Genomic DNA, 27,660 nt, shown 5'->3' with positions numbered 1-27,660 from the left:
TGTAAATATTTTTCTTCTTTCGTTTTACTTTTAGTTTTTCTTTTCATGCAATTCCTTGGTGTGTTCGGAGCTAAAGCTCAGCAGACACGCCTTATTTTCGTATTAGGGGTGAAGGGGGGATGTCTGACATCATCTGAAAACCTTTGTTTGGAAAGCCTACCATCAAATCCTTGGTAGGCCTATTGTTCTGGGGTTAAAAGTTTATTTGAATAGAATAATGGTTTCAGCTGAAAAAGCAAATTCATACAAATGCATTAGTTTTTTATTTTGCTGAAAAAAAATATAATTAAAAATATTAAATTTCATTTGCATCTTTTTGAGGTCTAGTAGATGGACTGAACCATGTAGACGGTAGATCTACCGTCTCCATGTACATGTACTTTCTTTTGCACAAAGAAAAATGCATGTTGTGCAAGGTTTGTTGTGGCTTTTGATTGTCTTCTATTTCAGATTGATAGACATTTCATATTTGAAGTATTTTGATGATTACAGACAAACATAAATGCAACTAAGGACCTTGAAGTACTGACCTTTTGATACACAATTTAGCAAACCAGCCATCTTCGTTTTCCTTCAAAGCAAGGCAAGATGGGGAAATAGATGTACATGTAGATGGACCACCTTGTTGAACTGTAAATGGCCCTCTTTTAACATTTGTCTCATCATAGTGTAATGGCGACTGTGATAAGACCGATGTTAAAAGAGAGCAATTAACAGCTCATCAAGGTGGGCTAGTAGATGGGTCCCTTTTTCATACATTACAATGAAATTCAGTAATAGTGCTTGTACTCATAACAAACATTCAGGCAGCATATTAACATAGCTTATACTGTGACTGTATTCTTTTGGTTTATTCGTTTATTTCACAAAGTATTACTGATGGTTGCAAAACAAACCAAAAGGAAGACAAATTAACAATAAAAAACAATTACAAATTTACATCTTCCGAGGGTATAATTATTTTAAATAAAGAACTGTGCATGAAATGTTTTGTATAAAGCCCCCACACATATCCCAAACACACAATCTTTATCAGACGTTAATCCTATACAGCAAAAATGTTAAATATTTTAAATATCTACATCCAACTGTCCACCAGTGTAGAAAAACTAAAGCTGCAATTATTAAACTTCCCCAAAAATATAATTTTTACATGAACAATTGAACAATTTTAGACAACAGTTGGCTGCAAACTTGGCAAGCCATTCTAACTTGGGCTAGACACATGACTTTGGAACATAGGGGTGTTAGAACATAGGCCCTAGGGTGTGGAACAAAGGGTGTTGGAACATAGGGGTGTTGGAACATACATAGGGTGTTGAAACACACATGTAGTTGAGTTGGAATTAGGGATGTTGGAACATAGGGGTGTTAGAAAATGATGGTGTTGAAATATAGGGTGTTGGAACACAGGAGTGTTGGAAAATGCTGATGCCATTATAGGGTTGTAGAAACATAATGGTGTTTGAACTTAGGGTTGTTAGAACATAGGTGTGTCGGAACATACATGTGGGAGTTTGGAACATAGGGGTGTTGGAACATAGGGGTGTTATAACCATGTTATAACATTGGGGTGTTATAACAAAGGAGTGTTGGAACATAGGGGTGTTACAACAGGGGTATTGGAACATGGGGTGTTGGAACATGGGGTGTTGGAACAAAGGGGTGTTGGAACAAAGGGGTGTTAGAATAATGGGGTGTTATAACAAAGGGGTATTAGAACATAGGGGTGTTATAACCATGTTATAACATTGGGGTGTTATAACAAAGGGGTGTTGGAACATAGGGGTGTTACAACAGGGGTATTGGAACATGGGGTGTTGGAACATGGGGTGTTGGAACAAAGGGGTGTTGGAACAAAGGGGTGTTAGAATAATGGGGTGTTATAACAAAGGGGTATTAGAACATAGGGGTGTTGGAACATGGTATGTTGAAACATGGGGTGTTTGAACATAGGGGCATTTGAACATGGGTGTTGGAACATGTAGGTGTGTTGGAACACATGGATGTTAGAAAATGATGGTGCAGAAACAAGGGGTGTTTGAAAATGGTGTTGCAATTAAACATAGGCTTGTAGAAGGGTGTTGGTAGTCCTTAGTGCCTCAGTCCATACTGGTGCTTACTTATCGATTCATGCTATGTTTGCAACTAAGAACTGTTGCAGAAAAACAGTAATAACTGGTTCATACTGAATCACAAATGCAAATGCCAAACATCTCAAATTCAAGCCAACACTTCTGCTGAAGTTCAATAGTGCTCAACTTGTAAACATTTTACAGAATATCTGGCGACACCGTTCAATTTACATAAACTTTTCATTTCTATAAAGTATGACAGGGCTTTACATATGTGGGATAGAGTGTAGATTCCTATCCTGATTTAGCCAAACACATAAAATTTACAAAAAACAATAAGCATTAAACGTTGCCAATTTCATAGACCTGCCTATAGGCGCAAAAGGACGTAATATGAAACAGACAGACAGCCAGCCGAAGCATATGTAAAACTACACAGATTTAAAGAGTTGGGTGGTGACCAAGTAAAATTGCTAAGCAGATGTCTCCGCTCAGTGATTATCAGGAGATCTATGAAATGGGCTACTACTGAAGATCTAGATTTTAGCGAATCACATCGCCCGTGTCTTCTTTGCCACGGTACTTTGTCTTGCCTTGACTCCATGGGAGATACCTGTACTTCACCATATGCTACAACAAAATAAAAATTAAAAATGCAATTATTTTTTGTTTTCTAAACAATATGTACATCTTGAATGGCGTGTCGTGACCAAGTAATTTAGTGCATTGGACTCAAGGGCTGGTTGCTGAGTCATCAGGGTGTGGGTTTGAATCCTGTTTTTGACAGTTTTAGCCTTGAGCAAGACACGCAACTGTATAATTGCTTCTCATCACCCAGAGGTAAATGGGTACCTGTGAGGGCAGAGATGGTTCTTGGTTGAGTTAGCTTAGTGCACTACATATACTTGCAGAACAGGTTGTACACTCCCCGGGGATCTGAGATTGTTTCAGGAATTAAAAATATGGCCCAATGACGAGAGGTAATAATATTTTAAGTGCATTGGTCATTCTTTGGAATTGAACTCAAAAGAGTCAATACTATTTTGTTAAAATAGAAGACTTTCAGGGCCACTGGGTGGCAGCAGACTTTACCACATCATGTCGGATAACGTGCACACACACAATTTTTTCAAACTGGCTCACAGTGGATGTTTAAAATCACACAGAACAACTTTGAAGTATCCCTTTGCATTTTTTTTTTCTTCAGCTGTCAGTTGACCGACTGATGTGTTTATTCACCTGGACATTCCATAGTCTACATGGTCTAGCGTGCACAGGCATGTAGTACTTGTGCTACACTTTGTTTCCCCCTACAAAGAGGGACAGTGGTATTGGATTTCACGCTCAAAATCTCCCTTTTCCTTTTGTAATACAAACAATGATTTGTTCTGAGAATCCACCAATTAATGGCAGATAATCAGCTGTTGCTTATGGCAATGGTTTTGCATTTCACGTGAATGCAGACTTTTTGCTCAAGGGCACAAGTGTCATTGCTGTTAAAAACTGTGGAGAACTGATCATGCATTGCCTGTTTAGACTTTTGACTGAACTGTAGGACCTTTTCCTAACCTATACTTAAAGGCAGTGGACACTATTGGTAATTACTCAAAATAATTATTAGCATAAAACATACTTTGTAAGAGTAATGGGGAGAGATTGATAGTATAAAACATTGTGAGAAACGGCTCCCTCTGAAGTGCCATAATTTTCGAGAAAGAAGTAATTTTACAGCAACTTAATTTCAAGACCTCAGATTTAGATTTTGAAGTCTCGAAATAAAGCATCTGAAAGCACACAATTTTGTGTGACAAGGGTGTTTTTCCTCTCATTATTATCTCGCAACTTTGAGGGCAATTGAGCTCAAATTTTCACAGGTTTGTTATTTTATGCATATGTTGAGATACAAACGACACCAAGTGAAAAGACTGGTTTTGTCCAGTGTCTTTAAGCAATTGCCTTCGATAAGTGCTTTGAGCAAGAAGCACAGAGTTTCATCATGATGAGAAAAACCCTAGCACAAGTGATACTTGAAAAGACTCAACCAGACTACTTAATGACTTTTGATTGGAATGAACAACAAAATTCCCAAACTAAAACTCTAGATCAAGACTTTTTGAAGGCAATGAACATGTTTGGTAATTATCAAAGACCAGCACTTGGTGCATCCCAACCTACGCATAAAATAACAAACCTGTGAAAATTTTTACTCAGTTGGTCATCAAATTTTGCAAGAGAATAAGAAAAGAAAAAAACATAATTTTTGCACGAATTTATGTGCTTTCCTGATTGAGAAATTACCTCTTACTCAAAACTATGTTACTTCAGAGAGAGCAGTTTCTCACAATACTATCAACAGCTCTCCATTGCACGTTACCAAGTAAGATTTTATGCTAACTAATATTTTAAGTAGTTGCCAAAAGTGTCCGGTGACTTTTTAAATGATAATGTTTTTACCTTTATTTGCCGTTTCATTGTTAGACTGAATAGGATGATGAAGTACATAACAAGTATAGGCCAAAAGACTGGGACATCAAAAATTTCAAAGAATGTACAAAACATTGCTACGACAATTGCTTTCGTTGCAGACAGCCTGTACAGAAAAGCAGGGGAAAAGAACAAAACAATAATATTTATTCAGATTGTTTATTTTATAGGCATGAAGCAGTACAAGCGCCAATAACAGGATGGTGAATAAGAAACAAGAAGAAGTGTTCAGTTTTAGATGTGTGAGGAAAACCCCAAGGCCCACACGCGGCTCATGGCTATGCTTACCTGCTTACCGCCAAATTATGCGCTTACGATCATCATTCTCCGCTTGCACGGCAATCGCCAAATTTCTGCACTAGCTGTATAAGTATAGAATGCCTAGTAACGTGGAGTAGGCACACGCACAAGCCCTGGAAACCATTGCGAGATGGATCAGTTTGTACATGATAGATCATATAAATAGACTGAAATCAAACAAGGCCTCAAAATTTGTGGCTTCATGTAATCATCAAATTGAAAACCTTTAAAAGGAAAATGCAGTGTAATTTTGCAATTTGGAAAATGTGTGGTGGTTGGAAACAGAGAAAATTCTTCCAATGGTGGTTGGGGAATCCTTAGTGCCAGTTGGCTTTTCTGGCGTCAACCAAGGTGGGGAGAGCACTGTAATCCCTATTTCTGGTTAACATTAATCCCCAAAACTCAAATTATTTCACTCACCAAAATTTAAATTCTGGTAACCTCCGGATGAAAGGTCTAAACTCCTCGTTGGATTTTGTTGGCAATGAAGGACCATCCTCCACTAAACAAACCAAAAAACAAATGAACAATTCAAGGGGTGCTGGCTGACCTCTGACCCTCAACCTCAAGTATGAATATCATGAATATTGTTTATGCTGAAATGGACATGGTGCTATATTACAGAGATGGGAATGAGTTAGCGATCATCTGAATCTAATTGACTTATCAGAGCAAAGCTCAGAAACAGACCACAATCTGGTCAGAACTTCGGATGTAAAATGATCAAAACTGAGTTATAGTTTTCCATCTGAAAGCTCACTTGAAATCAGTTTCATACGAATATACCCAGGGTTCTTCCTATGCATGATGCTCAAGCTATAAATTCAATCCAATTCACGAAAATCATGAAAAAAAAAACTTAAAATGCTTCGGAATTCACAGTACAGCTTTTAAAACAAAAAATGAACAAAAAGTAAAACATTTTTACCTTGATTTTGAAGGCGCAACTAATTGCCCAACCCTAGTTGTTATTTGGGCCTACAGCCCTTATAAGTTCTAGTTTCTTCCCACTACTTCATTTTGGCAAAGAGGATATAAAGAGGTTTTTGGGATGGTTAGGTTTAAGGCATACCTCCATCATCGGTTAGAGCAGGATCAATCTTTGGTGACAGGAAGGCAATGAAGAGATTCAGATGGTATATCCCAAGCGCATACGTCACAATGTACCAACCCTGGGAACACAAATCATACAAAATATTAACAGCGTTTCTATTACAGTATCTACTAATAAGGAACTTAAGGCGATTGAATGCAGATGAATATTTACATACATATGGAAAGGTTTGCAGTAACACCATGTAATGCCTATCTCTAAATGAGTTGGGGTGGTTCTGAAAAGAACCGTTGGTTTCAACTGGACGTTTCGATCAGTATGCTCTGATCGTCTATGTTTAGAGATAGTCATTACATGGTGTTACCGCAAACCTTTCCATCAGCCTGCTTTCAATATTGTATTTCCACCATGGAAAGTTTCACATCCTATTCAAAGACATGTTCTTTATATTTTCGAATCATAAAACTGGTCTTATGTAGCATTAAATAAGGGTTTACAAGGTGCTGTGATGCATTCAGCAACCACTGCCAGAAACACCAGGGCAAACCCCTTCTCTTTAGCGATAAGAGTAACTGAGTTATTTCATTTGTATTTTACACAGTACACACTACACGGGACCTTCAGATTCCCGGTTTCAGGCTTTGAAGTTCATCTTTGTGACTGAGGGCGAGGCCCTGTTCACATTGCAACAAACATGATATCGAAAAACATAAAAATTAATTTTTTTGATGGGGCAGCAAGGCCAGGACTAGGGCAGCTGAAACCACTGGCCCCAGTGGTCGCCATGTAACTCCAAGCCTTAAGTTGCCAGAGCACTTTTGTCTGTAGACATTGTGTTTTTGTGCGTGTCATTCTCCTAATAGTTTATTTCAAAGTCTTACCTGAAGAAGAAATACTCTGAGTACATAAATGATTAACAAGACGGCTGAGATGACCCATCTGAGTACTGGCTTCGGTACTGACTTGTCCAGAAGAACTTGGTATCTCTGGAATGGAATATGAAATAAAACCTACATAGGCCAGTCATATACCAAATGGTTAGTAGAATCTTAGCACCAAGGCCCAATTTCATAAAGCTCATTAAGCACAAAAAGAGAATTACGCTTAGCAGAATTAGGTTACCAACAAAACCACCATGTCACAAGTACAATTTGTGACTGGTATCCTGCTCATTTCTGCATAGCAGAACATTTTTAAACAACATTATTCTGCTTAAACAGCTCTATGAAAATGGGAATATTTTCATAACTTTTGTATACCAGTCACAATCATGATACATCACATTATTTTGGGGGCTGGTAAACTGTTTCCTGTTGTACTGGTAAGCAATATTTCTCTGTATGAAACGATCTTGTGCTGGAAAACTGAATGAAATTGGGTTCTAGGATCCTCACAGCATTTTTGTAGCAACAGAAGCACAAATGCCATGTGTTATAAACAGTGACTACATGTACCTGTAGTCCAATATTAGGGAAGTTAATCAACAGGTTTTCTCTTAAAGGCACTGGACACCTTTACCTTTAGTAATTTTTTATGCCGACAATTAGTTTGAGTAATTACCAAAAGTGTCCAGTCAGTCGATTTCACAAACAGTTATTATTATTATTATTATTATTATTATTATTATTTATTCGGCAATTCACATAAAAATACAAAAATACAAAAATTTTATACGTAAACGATATAAAGCTCTTAAAAACATTAAATAGGCCTATATAAATATAAACATCTGGATTGGAAAACATTAAAAAGGGAGATACATCAAGATATAAAAAAGGAGGACAGGCAGTAAAAGAGAAGACAAAGTACTACACGACTGAGGACAACAAAAAGACATCAACAATCCAGGTTTGCCAGGACTGACAAAAGTGCCTGCACTGTCACCAAGAGGTGTGTCAGTCCAACCTGGAAGAGACAAACAGTTACGACTAGTCCTAGCTTACAATAGGACTACAGTGTAGTCCTAGGAGATATTAAAAACTAAAAGCTAGATAGAGTAAATCAGCCTAACTCGAGATAAGACTAGTCTAAAACTCTTTGTGAAATCCACCCCCAATGCCTTTAATGTGTGAATGCGTATATGGATATAATGCCTATTGGTAAAACACATACACCAAGCTAGTCATTCATAATGTCAAAAGGACAATCTACAGTCATTTTCTCAAATGGGTTAGAATGTACATTTCCATTTGATATTTTTTTTTCGTCTGATCCTATCTGACAAAGGGCATTCATAATTTGATGGGCATCCATAATCTTCATGGCAGACAATGTCTTTTAGGGACCATTGCCTATAAGCTCTAATTCTGAATGGATCACATCTTTACTGTATTGTATTCTTTAAACTGATTGCTCTTAATGTATTTTATTTGTTGATACTGTGGTAAATAAAATGAACCTTGAATGTAAACTCGCAACACATACAGTGTACATGTAGCCTTAAATGCTTTGAGCCTTCAATCAGCAAGTTGAACCTTGAACCTTGAATGTAAACTCGCAACACATACAGTGTACATGTAGTAAGCTTGGGCGGTTCCTTCGGTTACCCGGTTCTACCCGGTTCCAAATTGAAAACCGGACCGGGGTACCCGCTTTTGTCGGTTCCGATTTTAAAAGACCGAGTCCCAATTATAAAAGACTCTGTGGAGCCGACCCTGCGACGAACCAGCTCTACAAATTGAGACTTGATGTTGAAAGCGGTGACCGCAGATACAGTGTGCAAAGGCTTCAAGCCGACATGAGTATCAACTATCACGTGTGGCTGCATACACAGTGCACAGCCCCCTCTAATGCATAGGCATCCACAACCACCACCTGTATACATGTATACATGTATCTCATGCATATACATATACATGTACAGAGTCCAAAGTCCAAATAGACAGCACGTTGTGATTGGCTGCCGATATATCCATATTCATAAAAGCTTGCCCCATGCACAAAACACACAGTACTGTATGCATGTACAGGCATGTACACTTGTATGTACAGAGACGGCACACTGCATGCACTACGTCCGTACTGCACTACGTCCGTACTGCACTACGTCCGTACTGCACTACGTCCGTACTGCTACACAACGGACGTACTGCCGGCAAAATCAAAGACTTGTTTAAATGCAGGGAGAATAGGTGCTCGGTGGCACGATGTCTGATTGACTTGGGGTGGGTATTCTGGTATTTTCGTTACAAATAGATCGGCTCCAATTGTGTGTGTGTGAGCTCGGGACCGATGTCTGATTAACATGGTTATTTTCAGTTAAAATAGATCGGCTCAATTGTGTGTGTGTGAGCTCGGGACGGGCGGCTTATGTTTTATATTGAATTGGAACCGGGTATGTCTCAGAACCGAGCTTTTTTTCGGAACCGGAACCGAGCCCCAATATTCTGGAACCGCCCAAGCTTGCCTTAAATGCTTTGAGCCTTCAATCAGCAACTTGACACTCCAAGAACTACCGTACGTGTCACGCAATTACGCATGAGTCGTTGTGAACAGGAGATCACTATAAGTGTGAGGCACAACGGACAAACCCCTTTTTCCCTTGCACTTTACCACTGGCATGAGAGGGCCAACGTTACTTGGGCCAGCAGTACCATCATACAAACTTCCTGAATAGAAATTTGGAGACAAGGTGTCAGCCAGAATTTAGTGTTCAAGGGTGTCCAAATTTGCTTAAAATTGAAAAACTGAGTATCCAAATTGTTCACTTACAATACATTTACATATAAATGACAGATCTAGACACCCTGACACTCTTCTGGCCAACACCATGATTGGAAACTGCCAAGGTTAATGCAGCATTTGCAGCTCTAAAACTCGGCCAAGATTATTACCCCAATACCGTCATAATATCAAAACCAATGAATGATTTATATTTGGCTGCAATAAGCTTGGGTTTTGATATTATTATCAATTATTAGAACTCCTCTTACCATGCCAATCCCTCTGAAGAATCTCACTATGAAGCCAGGCTGGCTGGGCGATGAATCGCTAGGAGTGGTTGCCGTGCCGTCCATGGCTGCTATTTCTGATCAGACGTTAATAAACCAGCTGCAATGGTAAAAATCACAGGGAGTAATTTTCCCATTTGTACAAATACATTATTATTACTATTACTACTGATATTAATTAGGGAATAACAGTGCGAGTACCCGGTCTTCACTGCGTGGTAATGACCGGGTTGGTGGCTGGCGCTGTTAACGGAACGAGCCGGACGTTAACAGACCGAGCCGGAGGCGAGGTCGGATAACTTTCCGTATGGCGCCACCACTTTTTCACTCATTTTTACAAAAAGGGATATATCAATCGGGTAAATAAGTTCCTATATTATTTTATATCGAATGAAAAAGTGGTGGCGCCATACGGAAACTTTTCCGCGAGGTCTGTTAACAGCGCCAGCCACCAACCAAGGTCATTACCATGCAGTGAAGACCGGGTACGAACACTGTTATTCCCATTAATAAATACATTTTTTAGCGAATTAAACGGCTAAAATTTTGTGACTTTTCTCTCGGCGATACTTCCACACATGTTCAGGGGCCATATTTGAGCTTTTGATGGTTCCCATCTCTTTCGTGCGTTAATCACATAACTGATCTTTGAGACCAGTGACTCTTTTAAATAATGATCTGTTCAGCGCCTTCACTGGGGTCAAAGGAAGGCAAATGATTGGACGATAGCTGTTCCTTGTGCATTAAAACGCACGCATGAGTTTATACCCGCGCACATGTTACACGCGCGCACTCAAAATTGATACAATTGCAGCGCGCGTAAGCGTAAGTGCGCGAAGTTGCAATGAAACTAACAGGGATATAAATAAGCATGCGATACAGTGCAACGCGCAAGGTTAACAAAATGTATGCTGATCTAGTGGCCACTTCTTCACTATTTTCCAAAGCCGGTCTTTTTACCACCGTTAACACTCCCACACGTGACCGGGTTTTGACCAATCAGAGACTTGAAACCGTCCAAGGTATTTATTAATAGCAAATCAAAATTGTCATTTATGACAATAATAAAATAAACACCTTGTTGTACATACATGTAGCACCCTTAATCCAAAACAGGGTCGAGACACTTTATAGAACAAGTAACAGATAGAGAATGCGTGGGTCGCACTAATTTTAAAAGCCAACAAATTACTGCGGTTGTCGTCAGGCGTTGTCAGTTGTCAGCTTTTAGTGCGGTTGGGATGCAATGTCGGCTTGTTTGTTGTGACTACTGACCGAGGAAATAATTTGAAGAAAACGACAAAAACTTACCACCCTCAGGTTCGAATTTTCAACCTGGGTCTTTCGCTCGGGAATCTGGTAAGTTTTTCTGCCTTTTCTTCAAATTATTTCCTCGATGGTGTTTTATTGAGTGATATTGTAATAATTGTAGGATTCATTTAGAGTTAGACATTGTCATTGACTATTATCATGATTATTGAGGATCAAGTTCATGTTTCTAGAATTTGTGTCATGATTTTCAAAAGTGGTAAAAATGCAGCAAATCTGCTGACTAGCTGTCGAAATTGTACGTTTTTAACCATTTCGCCCTGCACACATTGCGTTTGCTTCGTAAACCTCCGGCTACGCCGTCGGCAGGAGGGTTACGTTATCGCAACTAGGAATAGGATGATGCATGCACCATCAATCATAGTTGCGATAATCGTAACCCTCCATCCTCCCGACCGTCGGGAGGATGGAGGGTTAACGATTATCGCAACTACATCAATCATGATGCAGATTTTTACGTACACGACGATGCACAGCGGATAAAAACACTAAGTTTTTTATACTAAACTGAATTTACTGAAAAGATTGAGAGAATAAAATACAATCAAAATACATCTATATTATCGGTGTAAACTACAAGTACAGAAAAAGTATAGCTCACGTAGAAAAAGTAAGATTAACGTTACCAATCTGAACCACTTTTTGGATCAAACTCTACACTTTCACGTTCCACGTAGTGACCTCGTTCCAGACAGTTATTTTTTTCTGAACACCGCAAGAAATGTTTACATCTACATTTTGACAAGTTCCACAATATAATTAACACATTCATTAAAACACTATTTTACATTAGGGTTTGTTGATTTAAAATTATTTATTTAGATTATATATTTTTGATTATTTTAACACTTTTGAAATATTAAAAGCCCATTAAAGGTCAAGGGTGAAAGATTGCGACCTACCGGTCTCTCTGCCTCAAAAATCCAGATCAGCCGTGAGAAAAGCTCGAACACTCTTTGTGATTATCAACAAAAAAAGGTAAACTAGGTCTTTAAATTGTTTTATATTCAACACTACAATTGTTTATAATTCGGTGTTTAAATTTGCTAAGTTTGGGAGTATGCTTTTTTTTTTTCTTTAGAGGTTTTTGTCAGTTTTGTGAAGCCGGTAACATATTTGGGTGTGCACTTCTATCTTGGCGTACGTGCCAAATTTAGTTTTCTAAATAGGGCAATGGTGGATGCCTGGTGTTGCGGGTATAGCGCAGATAGCGCTTGCGGGTACCATTGCATTTATTACATGGGAAAGGTATGCGGCCGATATGGTAGTGTAGAGTTTAACTATTTTCTGTCTGACTGTATATATGCGTTAACCCTTCTTCTCAGGTAAGAAAAAAATTCAGTGGTTTTGGAGTTAATTAACGGCGGATAAATTGGTGGCGACGACCGGAAGATTACCCGTATTGACTGTTAAATTAATTTAATGTTAGCTTTTGTTTCATTTTATTTTGTAACTAAATTTAAACTTTTAATTTTATATATCCTCCGCTTTCTAGTTTTCACGCTGTTAGTATTATGCCTTTTTCTTTGAATTGGGAAAAAATAATGATGCCATTTAAATCAACCGATGCCCTAATTATTTTCATTTGTTAATATGAAGTATGCAAACATATTTTAAAACTTGATGGACATTGAAATGTTCACACCACACACCGATCTTCGATGACTTCAACTGGCCCCATTTGTTTTGAGTTTTTCCTGTTTTCACAGCAAACGAGAAAGTATGGTTTCCCGGTGAAGCCATACATGTACATGGAAGAAACATCTGCATTGACTACAAGTGTTCTTCGAGACTCTGTGTATGACTCTATAGCCAGCAGTTGCCTTCATTTTATTGGGCTATTTATTAATTGATGGCTTGTTTTACCATGGTTTTACCCAAGCAAAAAAACTACATAAATTTAACAAGAATGTTTAAAGTCACCTGGAAGTGGTATTTTTTCAAAATAAAGCTTTTGTCACTAAAATATGTGTTTTGATGAGTGGAATGTGAGTAAACAGTTAACTAAGGTTTTAAAAAATCAGTTCTTATGTTATTTACAAATTTAAGAGTAGACCCGACCCGAGAGGGCGCTGTTCGTGACGTCAATCGAGGCAGACTTTGCCTGTAATGCGTAGAGTAAACACAATTGCAAAGTACATGTACGGACCAAGTCGTGAGTTTGTAAGTTTCATTGCCGACCAGGTGTATTGCTGCTGAATGCAGAAAAACACTTTTTGAAATGTACCAACTCACGACTTGGACGTACATGTACTTTGCACGTGTGTTTACTTTACGCATTGCAGGCAAAGTCTGCCTCGATTGACGTCACAAAAGGGGTAGGCGGAGTCAGCCCCCCAAACAACTTTATATATTTTTTAAACATATAAATCGTGACAAACAATTACTAAAAAAAATTGTTAAAATTATTGTTCGTAAGCATATACTCTTATGTTTGAAAGAAAAAAAATTATATTTCCAGGTGACTTTAAATAAGAATTCAAAGGAATATGTAGTAATTAATTGGTAATTTGTATTTCTTTACATGCATGTGTTTTGTTATCATTATCAGTATTATTATTGCTTATTTTTCAGATCAGCTAGACTGAACAATCATGCCTATCACAAAGATCTTCGCTCGTCAGATTTTCGATAGTCGGGGCAACCCAACAGTCGAAGTTGACCTCACAACTGAAAAGGGTAAAGAAAAAAAAAATGATTTCATATATTCAGTTATCAGAAAACTTTTTCTTATTAAGTTGGGAATATCAATATATAATGGGGTTAAGTACAAAGTCCCTTAGTGAACAGACCTATCGTTAGATTATTCTCCAAATACGGAGATTTGTACAAATAGTGTAGTGTTCACTAAAGCTTACCAGACGTTCCTTTTTTTGCAGGGGTAAAACCTTTGCAAATGTCAAAAATATTAGACAAAAAGCTGTAGGCAGTTTTTGTACCAAGTTATGGTGCTGCATTCAAAGTAGCTTAACTCCAAAACAAAATACTAACCAGAATAAGATTACCAATAATGATATCATATCATATGCCAACTATGACTGGTATTACTATTGATTTTTACTTAGCAGAAGATTTGAAGGCAATGTTGTCTGCTTCAGCAGCTCTATAAACCGGGCTCTGTACAAGTGATTTCACAGGATTTTTCCTGATTTCAAGATCTTCTCTAATGTTCCTTTAGCCTTAAAAAAGTAAAGCAATTACAAAAGGGAGAAATAGTTACATTTTAATTGTCCACATTGTGTCCAAACCTGTAGTTTGTATTTCCAATGATACACAGAGTCTGCAAACTTCCTGAATTAGAACATCTGAGAGGTTTTAATGTATAGAACAAGAGGGATTCCAGATCAGGAAGCAATTTTCCTGGACTTTTCACATTGTGAAATCTCATATTACCTAAGTTATGCCAGAAATGAAACAGTGCTGTTGTGCATACTTTCCCCTGATGCATACAGCAAGCTTGAGCATGAAGGTTTTTTCCCTGGCTGCAACTCCTCCTCTATATATTGTGCATTGTAAATGTTGGTGCAATTCCTGGTTCGATGGCAGCTACATGTTACTAAGGGATGGCTAAACTGACAAGTAGCACCCCAAACAAATATATTGACAAAATAGGGAGACCAGCAACATACACTAGGGGCTAGCAGTTGGTAGAGCACCACTGTAGTAAACTTGTCACTGTGGTCCAGTGGTTAGACTGCATGCCTTGCAATTACAAGGTTGTGGGTTCGAATCCCCCAAGCTAACTGCTGATTTCACAATGACTAGAATAAGTATTGTCGTCTACAATGTATGAGAGAGATTGGCTATTGCCAGCTTGGTGTTTATATCCCCATGTCGCACAATTGTATGCTTTCAAATGCCTAATACATTTTCTTTCGCTCATTTCTCTTGCAACTTCAATGAACGATTGAGCTCAAAATTTCACAGGTTCGGATTTTATGCATAATGTTGGGCTACACCAACCTTGCCGAGTTCCCTTAATGGGGAGAACATCTAAACAAACAAACAAACTTCTCTTTGTTCAACACGCTAAGTTAAGTCCTTCTTTTTAATAGGGGTTTTCCGGGCAGCTGTGCCAAGCGGTGCGTCCACTGGGATCTATGAGGCCCTGGAGCTTCGAGACAAAGATCCAAAGAGGTTTCTTGGCAAGGGGGTCGATAAAGCCATAAAGAACATCAACGACATCATCGCTCCGGCTTTGATTGCCAAGGTTAGTTCTGGGGGACCCTGTTTCAAATAGTTTATATTTTAAAGAATAGTAAACCTTACCAGAGTTGGATTTGAACCCGCGACTTCTGGCACATTAATTGGGAGGTCCGGGTTCAAACCCAGCTGTAATAATTTGTTCTTTGTTCAACGCAATTTTCCTTTGTTTCTGTTAAAGGCTTTGGACCTCCTGAATAATCAGCAATACTGTATTATAAATGCTTTGTTGACATAGTTGTTGATAATTTATAATTACAAATATGTTTGTACAATTCTGTTCATTCCTCAGAATTTAGACGTTACCAAACAGACAGAAGTGGATCAGTTTATGCTCAGTCTTGATGGCACAGAAAACAAGTGTAAGTTAAAATGCAAAACTTTGAATCCTTCATTTTACGTCCCAAGGATGAAGCAGATATGGTTAAAGGCAGTGGACACTATTGGTAAATACTCAAAATAATTGTTAACATAAACCTTTCTTACTGATGAGTAATGGGGAGAGGTTGATGGTATAAAACATTGTGAGAAACGGTTCCCTCTGAAGTGCCATAGTTTTCGAGAAAGAAGTAATTTTCCACGAATTTGATTTTGAGACCTCAGATTTAGAACTTGAGGTCTCGAAATCAACCATCTAAACGCACACAACTTCGTGTGACAAGGGTGTTTTTTTTCTTTCATTATTATATCACAAGTTTTTTTCTTTCATTATTATCTCGCAAGTTCGATGACCGATTGAGCTCAAATTTTCACAGGTTTGTTATTTATGCATATTTTGAGATACACCAACTGGACATGAAGGCTAGTCTTTGACAATTACCAATAGTGTCCACTGCCTTTAAGTGTCTTGACCAGGACTTGAAAACACACTTTGGCACTGAAAACCAGGGCTAATTTCATAGAGCTTCCTAGATGCAAAATGTAGCTAGCTTAAACAGTTGTTTGCTTACCAGAAAAATTTTACTTACCTGCCAAAATACCATGCTACTTGTACAATCTATGACTAGCTTATTTTTGCTTAGCAGAAAGCTTTTAACCATAGTTTCCTGCTTAAAGAAAATAACAAATCTGTTGCGAGATAATAATGAAAGAAAGTTTTGTGCTTTCAGATACTTGATTGCGAGACCTCAATATCTAATTCTGAGGTCTCAAAATCAAATTCGTGGAAAACTACTTATTTCTTGAAAACTACGTCACTTCAGAGAAAGCCGTTTCTCACAATGTTTTATAAATCAACCTCTCCCCATTACTCGTTACCAAGTAAATTTTTATGCCAATAATTATTTTGAGTAACTACCAATAGTGTCCACAGTCTTTAAAGCAGCTCAATGGAATTTGGCTTAGAGTCCGATGTACCGGATCGAACAGCCATGACATTCCAAAAGAATCATTAGTGAGATTTTACGTAAACAGAAAGCAGAGTATAATTGTCTTGGCGCAAACAATCCATGTAGTTCAGGAAACCTCTCTTTGCTTTCAATTTTTTCATAAAGTATGAATCCAGAGCATTCATTATGAAAGAATACTTCAACTAGAATGTTCTGTCTTACCTGAGATTGCCAGTAACTGGTAACCATTTTATTGACATGTACTGTTAGACATTGCACAAAGTTTTTCTTTTTGTCTAATTCTGGGTCATTTGCCCTTTTTATCTTTGGGGTTTTGTTTCGATTATGCATTTTAATGTTTTCTGCTTTTTATCGTATTGCACAATAGAGACAATAATTCAGCACTTTTACTGCAAGTGTTTTTTTAATCAAAATAATGATCAACAAAATGAATAACAAATTAAAGGTGCTTCCTTTTTGAATTAGACATTTATCATACTGCATCCATTTTGTTTTTCTGCAATTTTAACCAATGTAACCAAAACCAAATGCTGGAAGGGGAAAAACATGAGAATGCATTGAGAATTGAGAACTCCAGTGTCATTACAAGTATTTATCAGGCATGCAACTTTTCAGCTGAAAAACACTGTACAAAGGTGAAGTGCATTAGAAAGTTGCATGTCTGATTATTTTGTGTTTTGTTTTTATTGATAGCCAAGCTTGGAGCGAACGCCATCTTGGGTGTATCTCTAGCCGTCTGCAAGGCTGGGGCTGCTTCATCTGGTGTGCCCTTGTACCAGTACATTGCTCAACTTGCTGGAAACAAACAAGTTATCCTTCCAGTACCAGTAAGTACAAACAAATCCCCCCTAATCTTGTATCCAGTTGCTTCCTGTTCTTCTATTCTTTGTTGGGGGGGGGTGAAAGGGGCTGTTTTGTGTTGTTACAGGTCCTGGAAAGGAGGAAGTGTACGGCTTTAAAAAGACTATTTAGTTATATATTACGATTACCTTACAATGAAGCTTAAAGTGGAAGGTACATGTTTGGTAATTACTCAAAACAAATATCTTAAAAACTGACTTGGTATTGAAGCCAGAAGTCTTTTATTCCTATCTGAAAGCGCACAAATTTGCCCAACAAGGATTTTTTTCTCTCATCATTTTCTCGCAACTTCGAAGACCAATTTAGCTCAAATTTTCACAGGCTTGTTATTTAATGCTTATGTTGGGATTCAGTAAGTGAGAAGACTGGTGTTTGACACTTACCAAACGTGTATCTTCCCTTTAAAAAGCTTCTTTGTGTCATGGAAACACACATGCATTTATTTAGTTCCTACATCTGTACATGATTCAGAAGGGTAGACATGGCAGGGTAGACAACCCAAACTAAAAAAGAATCAGGCATTGACCATGGAGCTCAATGACATAGCCCAAAGGGAACAATACATCAGGGCACAATTAATGGCTCTGCTTTACGCCAAACTCTGTGCTTAGGATCACCTTTCTCCGCTTATGTGCAAGTGCTGAATTTCTGTGCTGCATGTACATGTACATTTGTAGCTGTGTACTCGTAGAATGGTTTAGTGACGTGGAGTACACGTGCGCACAATTTCTGTTAATTTTTATTAATTTTTTTAAAACACTTTCTTGCAGGCTTTCAATGTGATCAATGGTGGTAGCCATGCCGGTAACAAGCTTGCCATGCAGGAGTTTATGCTCCTTCCAACAGGTGAGTCTAAAAGGCACTGGACACTATTGGTAATTACTCAAAATAATTATTAGCATAACAAACTTACTTTGCAATGAGCAACGGAGAGCTATTAATATTGGTTTTTACCCATACACCGATGTGTGTTAGCAATGTATACTCAGTACTTTCCCCGAGTCCTGTGAACAAATCTCACAGGCATATTACTCGTGTGGGATTCGAACCCACGACCCTTGACGGATAGCTGTTAGTGATATAAAACATTGTGAGAAATGGCTCCCCCTCTGAAGTAACATAGTTTTTTGAGAAAGAAGTGATTTCTCACATTAATATTTGAAACTAATAAAAGACTTTTAGTTTGAAGCATTTTATTATGCATCTGAAAGCACACAAATTTGTGCAACAAGGGTGTTCTTTCTTTCATAGATCTCCTGCAACATCGATGCCCAATTGAGTCCAAATTTTAATTGATTTGTTATTTTATGCATTTGTTGGGATACACCAGGTGAGAATTGAGCGGTACAATAAGTTGACAAAATCACCATCTTAAGCACAATCTTGACAGACCAAGCACACAACACAACTGAGATTTTGCAACCCACCCTCTCTAGGACAGCAGCAATGCTTGTAGGAGAGTACAACAATGCAAGATGCAAGAAACATCTAATAACGAGAACTGATTTTAAATATGTGGTCCTTTTCATCAGGTGCTGGCTCCTTCAAGGAAGCCATGAGAATTGGAGCTGAGATTTACCAGAACCTGAAGGCGGTTATCAAGAGTAAATACGGACAAGATGGTAAAGTCAAAATAACATTGTACCTTCTTATTGTCTGACTACTCCATATCGTTTCATGGCTTAGAATGCATGGTACTATACATTGTGCTACATCAAGTGGCAAGTTTTGTACAGAAGACTGTGTAAGGGTGACATCACTTGTTTACAGAACATACAAAAGAGCCACAGAGCCTGAACTTTTTTTCAGGCAAAATGTATAAACAGCTTAAAAGGACACTATGCCTTGGATTTGACGTGTTGGTCTATGAAATGTGTTTGAAAATGTTTTTTATGAAATGCATATGGTTAGACTGATGTTTTAAAAGTAGAATATACATGCAATGTTCCACACAAATATGCCTTGAAATTTCATGGTATAAGGAAAACCGTTCAATTTCGAGTCATTACAGGGCGGATCATTATATTCTACTTTTATAGGCTATTCGAAGCCTACATTTTAGCAGCAGGTACCGCAAAGATTTATATTAAAAAAAGAATGTTAATTTTTGTTTTACCCTTACAATGATGTGAGTTCAAATTTAACATATTAAATCTAAAATCTTAAATTTAAGAACTTAGATGGTTAAATTAATCTTGACGTGGTCTTGATACTTTGTTTTAATTCCCTAGCAACCAATGTCGGTGATGAAGGTGGATTTGCTCCCAACATTCAGGACAATCGTGAAGGTTTGTCAAGAACTTTATTGAAATTTTCGTTCAAAGTTTATAGAAATAATTTTGTAAAAACTTTGACTCGCATTTGTAAGAAACATGTACGTGTGCTTCCATAAAATCCCTGATAAAAACATCCACAGGTTTTTTTGTCTTGTTTTTGCTGACTCAGCATCCAGAACTTGAATGTGTTGCTCTTAAACTCTCGGCCATGACTCCCCATGAAGATCAAAAGTAGTAGAATGCAGTCAAAAAAAGCACAGGCTTTGATACTTCACAGAGGCAACGAAGGCGATTGCCTCCTTGTCATTCCCTAGGTGCCCTAGAAATACTCTCCACAGTAGAAATTTTGTGTACTCATCGGATGCCCTTTACCAAAGAGAACATGCCTCGGTGCCCTTGCCCCTTCAAAAACGAAGCATATAGGCCTGACACATGCCTGAGAGCAAGGGATAAACTCTTAGTCTTAATTTTTCTGACAGGACTTGAGCTTTTGAAGGAAGCCATTGCAAGAGCTGGCTACACAGACAAGGTCAAGATCGGTATGGATGTTGCTGCGTCCGAGTTCCACCGTGACAAAAAATACGATCTGGACTTCAAGAACAAGGACTCCGATCCTTCCAAATTCGTAAGTACAACTAATAGTCTCCTGACGATGACTAGAGCAAGCTAATTGAAACGTTGATGAGGTAGTGAGGTTAATACAAGAAGTCCTCTTGATCCATTAAAGCAAAAGTAGTAGTCCCAGCTGATTTCCTACCTTCCTCCCAGGTAGTAGTTAAAAAGCAGGACAGTTCTTTTGAGAACTGAGAAGTCGCCCAAATTCCGAAAAATCTACTCTGCGATAGTAGAATATAAAGCAAGACAAGTTCTCAAAAGAACATATTCTACAAGGCAAGTAGATACACACATGTTACCGCAAACCTAATACTGATACTCACCATGCATTGCCTCAAATCCCATGAACATTTCAGAGCTTTTACTGCGGGTTATCCACATTAAAAACTCTTATGCAATTGCCTAACAAGCCTTTTGATTCAAGTAAGAAACTAAACAACCCTGGCAAGTAGACATGAAATGAGGAGTTTTTTAAACAAACCATATTATCATCTATAGATGGGTGGCAATAGGCGTCTCCATATGTGGCACTTTTCCGTTGTTTTACATCAAAGATGGCGGTCGATGACGCGTAATGCAACCCATCGATTGAGCTCTGCTCTCTGGTTAAACCATATACATATGTATAATTATTATGACTGTTTGATTTATTCTTACAGTTGACTGGTAAAGAGCTGACAGCTTTGTACCTGGATTTCATCAAAGATTACCCAGGTAGGTTCTGATGAAAGAACAACCACGGAGGTTCAATTTACACTGGTTGGTCACTTTGTCATCTATTGAGCTCTGATACTCTCTGCTTAATAATTGAGTCCACTGGTTCACCATTCAAACTCTCTCTACCTGTATAAGACAACTATACGTCCCCTATTGGAATACTGTTGTTACATCTTGGCTGGAGCTTCTGCCTGTCATTTATCTTTATTAGATAGGGTGCAGAAGTGTATTGTTAATCTTGTTGGTGAAGTGTTGGGGTCAACGTTACAACCTCTTCCCACCGTAGGTCTGTAGCCAGCCTCTGTCTTCTCTACAAATATTTTGTGCCACCAGTGTGTCCGACCTAGTTCCTCCTATGAGGGTGTTTGAGCGTGAAACCAGACTTTCTGCTTCTTCTCACCCATACACTCTTGATTTGTTGAGATGTAGAACAAAGAGTCATTCCAACAGCTTTATGCCGCATACTGCATCTCTTTGGAACGCCTTGCCTGATGGATGTTTCCCCCCATCCTACAATCTGGACTGTTTTAAGAAGAATATCAACTCCTGCCTCCAGCTCTCCTGAGTTGTTTTCATGTTAAACCATTTTCTTCTTGAAGCCCCTTACCTGCTTACATAGAGTGGCTTTAAGCCTTGTTTGGGACAAACTTGCATTTAAAAAAAAAAAAAAAGTGGAGATAACGTAACAGATTTGTTCTTATTTCAGTTGTTTCCATCGAAGACTCCCATGATCAGGACGATTGGGAATCCTGGTCTGACTTCACCAGCCGTACTGACATTCAGGTTGTTGGAGATGATCTTACCGTCACTAACCCAAAACGAATCAAGACAGCCATCGAGAAGAAATCATGCAATTGTCTCCTCCTGAAGGTCAATCAGATCGGATCCGTGACGGAGTCTATTGAAGCGTGAGTCAAACATTAATTATACTGTCATGTCAGTGGTAAAAGGTTTTATCTGGGGTTTTTTTTAGGGGGTGGGGGTACGCATGTCACCAAACACACAAGGCCTAGGGCCACTTCAAGGTGTGGGCTACAACTAACTATTTTTCCAGGGGCCATTTCCACCTACTTCCGGGGCTGAAACAGGGTTACCCCCTTTACAGTTCATAGGAGGCAGGCTTGGGTTTCATCCATCAGAAGCCTGGCTGGTAGAGCAGAAACAACTACCTCCCCAACTTTAAAGGGTTTGGGTACTTTTTGTACGGCACAAAAAACAAATGTCCACAGATTTACATTAAACTTACACGGTTTAAAGATAATGGTGGTAGAAAGCTTCCCTTACAATATTATTTGCCGAGGTGCTGTTTTTGAGAAATGAGTTAAACAGTTTCATGAAACGGTTCAAAATCTAACGGGGAGACATCTCAGTTCTGAAAAGAACTGTCCTGTTTTTAATTACTACCTGGGCGCTTACTAGACAGTTCATTTCAGAACTGAGAAGTCTCCCGAATTCCGAAAATCTACTCTGCAGTAGTAGAATATCAAGCTAGACAAGTTCTCAAAAGAACAATATGTACCTAGCAAGTGGATACACACATGGTGTTACCGCAAACCAAATGTATATAAATACCTCACCATGCCATGCCTCAAAATCCCCTACCCCGTACATATCTATGAATGCCTCTTTATGATTACTCTTGCTTTTGACTGCAGGTGTAAGCTGGCTCAGTCTAATGGATGGGGTGTCATGGTGAGCCACCGCAGCGGTGAAACCGAAGATACATTCATCGCTGATCTGGTCGTTGGGCTGTGCACCGGCCAGATTAAGACCGGTGCCCCGTGCCGCTCTGAACGCCTGGCCAAGTACAACCAGATACTAAGGTAATAATGTGACCTAACATACATTCTTTGCATAAGTCGTGGGTTCTTGTCATCACAGTGACCCTGTATGTGTTGATGTACACGTAGTGAATGGGACCTGCCAAGCCTACGTCGGTTATCATGGTGCGTCTTGTACAGAAATGCGCCTTATACATTGGGACCTAAAATATTTTGTTCAGAGATTTGTTGTACTGCATCCTATCCGCCAAGCATCTTATCCGCAGGAAATTATGGTATATGTGCCAAACAGTGTCTGGTGCAATAAGTGCGTGGTGTTAAATAGTGTCTGGTGTCACAAATAGTGTCAGGGTGCAGAAATTACAGGAATGGACAGTATTTGGCAAGAAGTAACCGGACAGTATTTCCTTGGCGGAGATCAACACTTTTAGCCATGATCACCATCAAATTATTGTTTGACACAAAGTTTGAGAAAGACTCTGCAAGGGTTAAAACGTTGGGTCACTAGGCCTACCTACTTGTTGCATTTATACTGTAGGTTCCTTTTGGTTGGTAAGCAGTTTGCTACAGATGAAGTTTGTTTTCTCATTTGTTGTTTTTGTTAAAAACAAATTTACCATGTAGGCTTTTATTCAAAGACGGACCTTGTTTCATGTCTTTTTTGTGACTCTTAAAACAATTTCTGTCAACTACAGAATTGAAGAGGAGCTTGGAGCAAATGCTGTTTACGCCGGTGAAAAATTCAGACACCCTCTGAAATAGAGAGATGAACATCACTCAGTTGGAAAGTGGTACAATCCAGTGTGCATAGTTTGACCATAGCCATTGTAGTTGGCTCAAACCAAAAAGGTGAGATAGGGAATAGTAAAAAAATAATTTGAAATCCCACCCTAATAAATGGCAATAGATTTAACAGTAATGTTAGGGTCTGCTGTGCTGCAGCCATGTTAATTGGTCTTATACCTGTGCCATTTGCTACTGTGTAACCAAACTCTCAGTAAAGGTACCAGTCTGTGTAGATTATTGATTTACGGTGTACCTTAATTTAAAAGAAACTAGAAAGTTTGTTGTTGGAACTGCTGTGCTCCTGAGTTGTTGTCTTATAGTCTTTCTTTCCTGTCACGACTGTGATTGAAACCTGTTCCAGCAAAACCCCTGGGTTTTTAACTTGGATGTTAATACATTAATAGTATTGGTATAATTACATGAGAAGTAAAGTAGAACTTTTTATCAATATAAGGAGAATTAACAACCCAATTAGCTTCTTGAGTCAGTCACACTGTACTTAATATGGGCTTTTCATACTCAACCCAAACCCAAGTAGGAACCACAAGTATGCCCGTGTGTAATTCTTTTTGACAAATGTTGTGTGGCATTCATACATAGCCATGATCACCATCAAATTAAAACAGAGGGATTTACGACTCTAGCCTTAATCACAGAGACGCCATTTAATCTAATTGCCGTTTAAGTTAACTAGCAACAAACATTTTCAACATTTGTGACTATGTGTTAGACCATGTATAGCCATATTCCTTGCTCTATGGTCCGATTTGTCATTGGTAATTTGTTTCCGAAACAGAAGGTTCATTTGTCGAGTTGAATCGTACTTAACTGATGAATTGGTAAACGTCTCTAATGTAGTACATTAATTTTGTACCATCGCAATAAGCTTGATCTGCTCGTAAGGATTAAAATATTGCACGAATATGTGTTAACTGAATCAAATTATATGAAGTAAGCAAAAAAGTCATGTTGTAGAGAAACTGTTCCAGCTTAGCTTGTTTGCTTAGGTTTTTATTGTAAGGCTGAGTTTTTTTTAACAGCTTTTTGGCTTTGTCAGGAGGGATCTTTTTACTCACAATTTATGGGGGTTAATATTTTCAAGGAAATATCCACATGACCGCAGAGCTTGCATCTCAGAACTTTCACTTGGCCAGAACTATTCTTACAGCAACAGAAATAATGTCTTCCTTTTGCCAAGCTTTAGAGAACTTGTTTTGGTTGAAAACCTAAGCAATGAATCAGTCAAACTCAAATGTAGCGTGTCATGTTTTTACATTGGGAGGAACACAGTGGTACCACTGCTAGACATGTTTAGATCCACAGTACATGTAAGTTCTAAGTTCACTGTACCCATTCCAGAGTGGACCAGTGGGTATTCCGAGCCCTAATATATTGTTGCTGCATGGTCAGCCTGCCTTAGCCACAGTAGCTCTTTTTTTTCTCCAGAAAACAATCAGATCAAACTGATCGAAAGGTTGAGTTGAAACCAACGGTTCTTTTCAGAACCACCCAACTCATTTAAGAGATAGTCATTGTGTTACGGCAAACCTTTCCATATTGTTATTCCACTGTGCAGTGTCAAATCCTACTTAGCTCAATTTAAACACAGCTTGCTTTGTTTTACATGTAGCTCTGTTAAGTAATTCGTTAAAGTTTTTCAAGCTTTGGGGGTGTAAATTACAGTGTTTTGTAGTACTATGGGTGAGTCGTACAGTATATGTTGATCAGACTGAGAATAACTTGTGCAGGTCTCTTAAAAATATTGACCTGCAAGTATTTCCTGCAACAGTTATTTTTTACAGCTTGAGCCCGGTTCATACTTCCTGCGAATGGGATGCAATGCGAATTTTAATGTCACATGACTATTTTCGCAGCGAATGTTTCGTGGCAGTTCAACTGCTATCTATTCATTGCGAATTAATTGTGACGTCAAATTTTGTATCGCATACACATTCACAGGAAGTATGAGCCTAGCCTAACACATGACAGGTTGCCATTAGGCCCTTCCAAAAGACTTCCATTACAGAAAAGATAATCTAAAAGGAAAATATTTCAAAGATGGGTTGGAAAGAACGATTAGAAGGTATTCTTTTAGGGGTAACAGAAAATAATTTATTACTCTTGAGAGAAATACTTATTGAAACACCTTCTTGGGAAGATTTAAAGCACAGCAGACCTGATTGCTCTGCAGCTGTATATTAAAAGTGTCCCAGTATTTATGTTTGTAAAACATGGACTTCCAGCACTGGCTCCTTGCAGTTTTTGTGGCCATTGAAAACAAAATAATTGTTTCCCCAAGGGTAACAAGTCTATTTTTACTGACTCAAAGAGAAAAGTTCTATTGAAAAGAAATTATCTTAAATATATAAAATTTTAAAAAACAATCTGAGTTTTCTGATGCACTAATTGTTATAGTCAAAGTATGAGATATATGAACAATTTGAAGAACTTCTCCAGTGTTGTTTGAGCTTTTGTTTACAATGTGTTAATTCCAGCCCAGGTTTATTATTACCAGTAGTGCTGTGAAATTACATGTGTCTTCTTCTGTTTGTGGTGTGTGCATTCTTTCAGTACAAATATAGGAGAAATAAAATATAGAATTAAAACCTTAGACTGTATTTTTATTGTTATTATTAGTTTAAATTGAAACCGAGGATGCCTCAAAAGTAAGCTACATGTATAAATTCGGAAGCCTGGGGAAAGCTTTAGACAAATGGTGCCTGCAATGAAACAGAAACACTGGGGGTTAGCCCCTACTCTTCCACAGAAGTGAGTTAGGTTCATTAACATGTGCTTTCCATCTAGTCCGAAGTACATAGCTTGATCATCGTTAAAGCCTAGGCATCTAGTGTTGAAGTCACAACTGTTGATTGCTTCGTCAAGTCGCGACTACTGTTTTTTAACTACTCGGTTTATTGTGCCGCCACGACTACTACAAAAATAGTCACGATTTTTTGCTTGGTGAACCAATTGTGCCACTCACGACTATTCACGACAACATTTTTTTTTTTTTCACAAGACTCGGGAAAGTACTGAGTATACAGTGGTAACACACATCGGTGTACGGTTGTATGGTTAAAAAAACAAAAAAATAATATTCTTTATCCCCGATGCAAATTTAACATCTCTTATAAATTAACTTATGAAACACAGTCAGACATCACACAACATTGTGTGCTTTTAGATGCATAATAAAAGGCTTCAGGCCTGACATATTTATTATGAGTAATTACCCATTGTGTCCAGTCGCTTACAAAAGTAAATCTGTGAATTCTTATGTTGTACAAAACGTACCCAAACCCTTTAAGGTATTGTTAACTGTTGAGTTTCCATCAAACACTTGTACAACTTGAAAGAACAAAATATGGTAATAATTCAACAATCATATTTGTATTTTTGTCGTTTTTTTTTATTTTCAAGATGAAAACAACTATGATTGGAAATACATTAACAATAAAGAATCATTTTTTTAAATTGAAAGAGGTAAATAACTGTTTTCTTTTTACAAAGTTAAAAGTATGGTACAGGAAAAAAGGTCACTTTCAGTAGCTACAATAAAATGTATACAATAATGTAATCATGAAACATTGCATGAAGATATCAGATACAGAAGGCAACAATTATACAGTATGAATGAATATCACTTGAAATTAAAGATGTCTGTACAATATACTTTGATGCAACGATCTGTCATGCATATACTTTGAAAAGAGCACTTGTCACTGCTCTTTTTCCGACTATTGACACGGCATGAGTGTTGTATGTATAAATTAAAGCAATCGCACAATATCGGTAAACAGTATTTTCCAAAGGCCCACACTTGGTGTATCACAACTTATATATAAAATAACAAACCTGTGAAAATTTAGGCTCAATCGGT

General features: G+C 38.1%; 2 protein-coding genes across 4 annotated transcripts; one reads left to right on the top strand and one right to left on the bottom strand.

Moving 5' to 3' along the window:
* Nucleotides 1-1,284: 1,284 nt before the first annotated feature.
* LOC117302618 (protein RER1-like) lies at nt 1,285-11,879 on the bottom strand. 3 transcript variants are annotated; one of them, XM_033786598.1, is made up of 7 exons: nt 11,819-11,879; nt 9,846-9,963; nt 6,795-6,923; nt 5,932-6,031; nt 5,280-5,361; nt 4,530-4,665; nt 1,285-2,705 (listed from the first exon to the last, which is right to left on the bottom strand). In XM_033786598.1, exons 2-7 carry the CDS (start codon nt 9,927-9,929, stop codon nt 2,619-2,621), a joined length of 618 nt encoding a protein of 205 aa, XP_033642489.1. In that variant the 5' UTR covers nt 9,930-9,963; nt 11,819-11,879; the 3' UTR covers nt 1,285-2,618. The 3 variants fall into 3 exon arrangements, with proteins under 3 accessions (XP_033642489.1, XP_033642491.1, XP_033642490.1); XM_033786600.1 differs by having other exon boundaries at nt 6,795-6,899; XM_033786599.1 differs by having other exon boundaries at nt 11,794-11,865.
* A 203-nt stretch (nt 11,880-12,082) lies between these two features.
* On the top strand, nt 12,083-26,391 carry LOC117302199 (enolase-like). Its single transcript, XM_033786016.1, has 13 exons — nt 12,083-12,170; nt 13,767-13,871; nt 15,248-15,402; nt 15,688-15,757; nt 17,438-17,571; nt 18,376-18,451; nt 19,138-19,227; nt 19,837-19,893; nt 20,361-20,506; nt 21,156-21,210; nt 21,920-22,121; nt 22,869-23,036; nt 23,690-26,391. Exons 2-13 carry the CDS (start codon nt 13,787-13,789, stop codon nt 23,754-23,756), a joined length of 1,305 nt encoding a protein of 434 aa, XP_033641907.1. The 5' UTR covers nt 12,083-12,170; nt 13,767-13,786; the 3' UTR covers nt 23,757-26,391.
* The last annotated feature ends 1,269 nt before the right edge of the window (nt 26,392-27,660 follow it).

The sequence above is a fragment of the Asterias rubens genome, chromosome 18 (assembly GCF_902459465.1).
Source record: "Asterias rubens chromosome 18, eAstRub1.3, whole genome shotgun sequence".
NCBI lineage: Eukaryota > Metazoa > Echinodermata > Asteroidea > Forcipulatida > Asteriidae > Asterias > Asterias rubens.
This window is presented reverse-complemented; position numbering and strand designations above follow the sequence as displayed.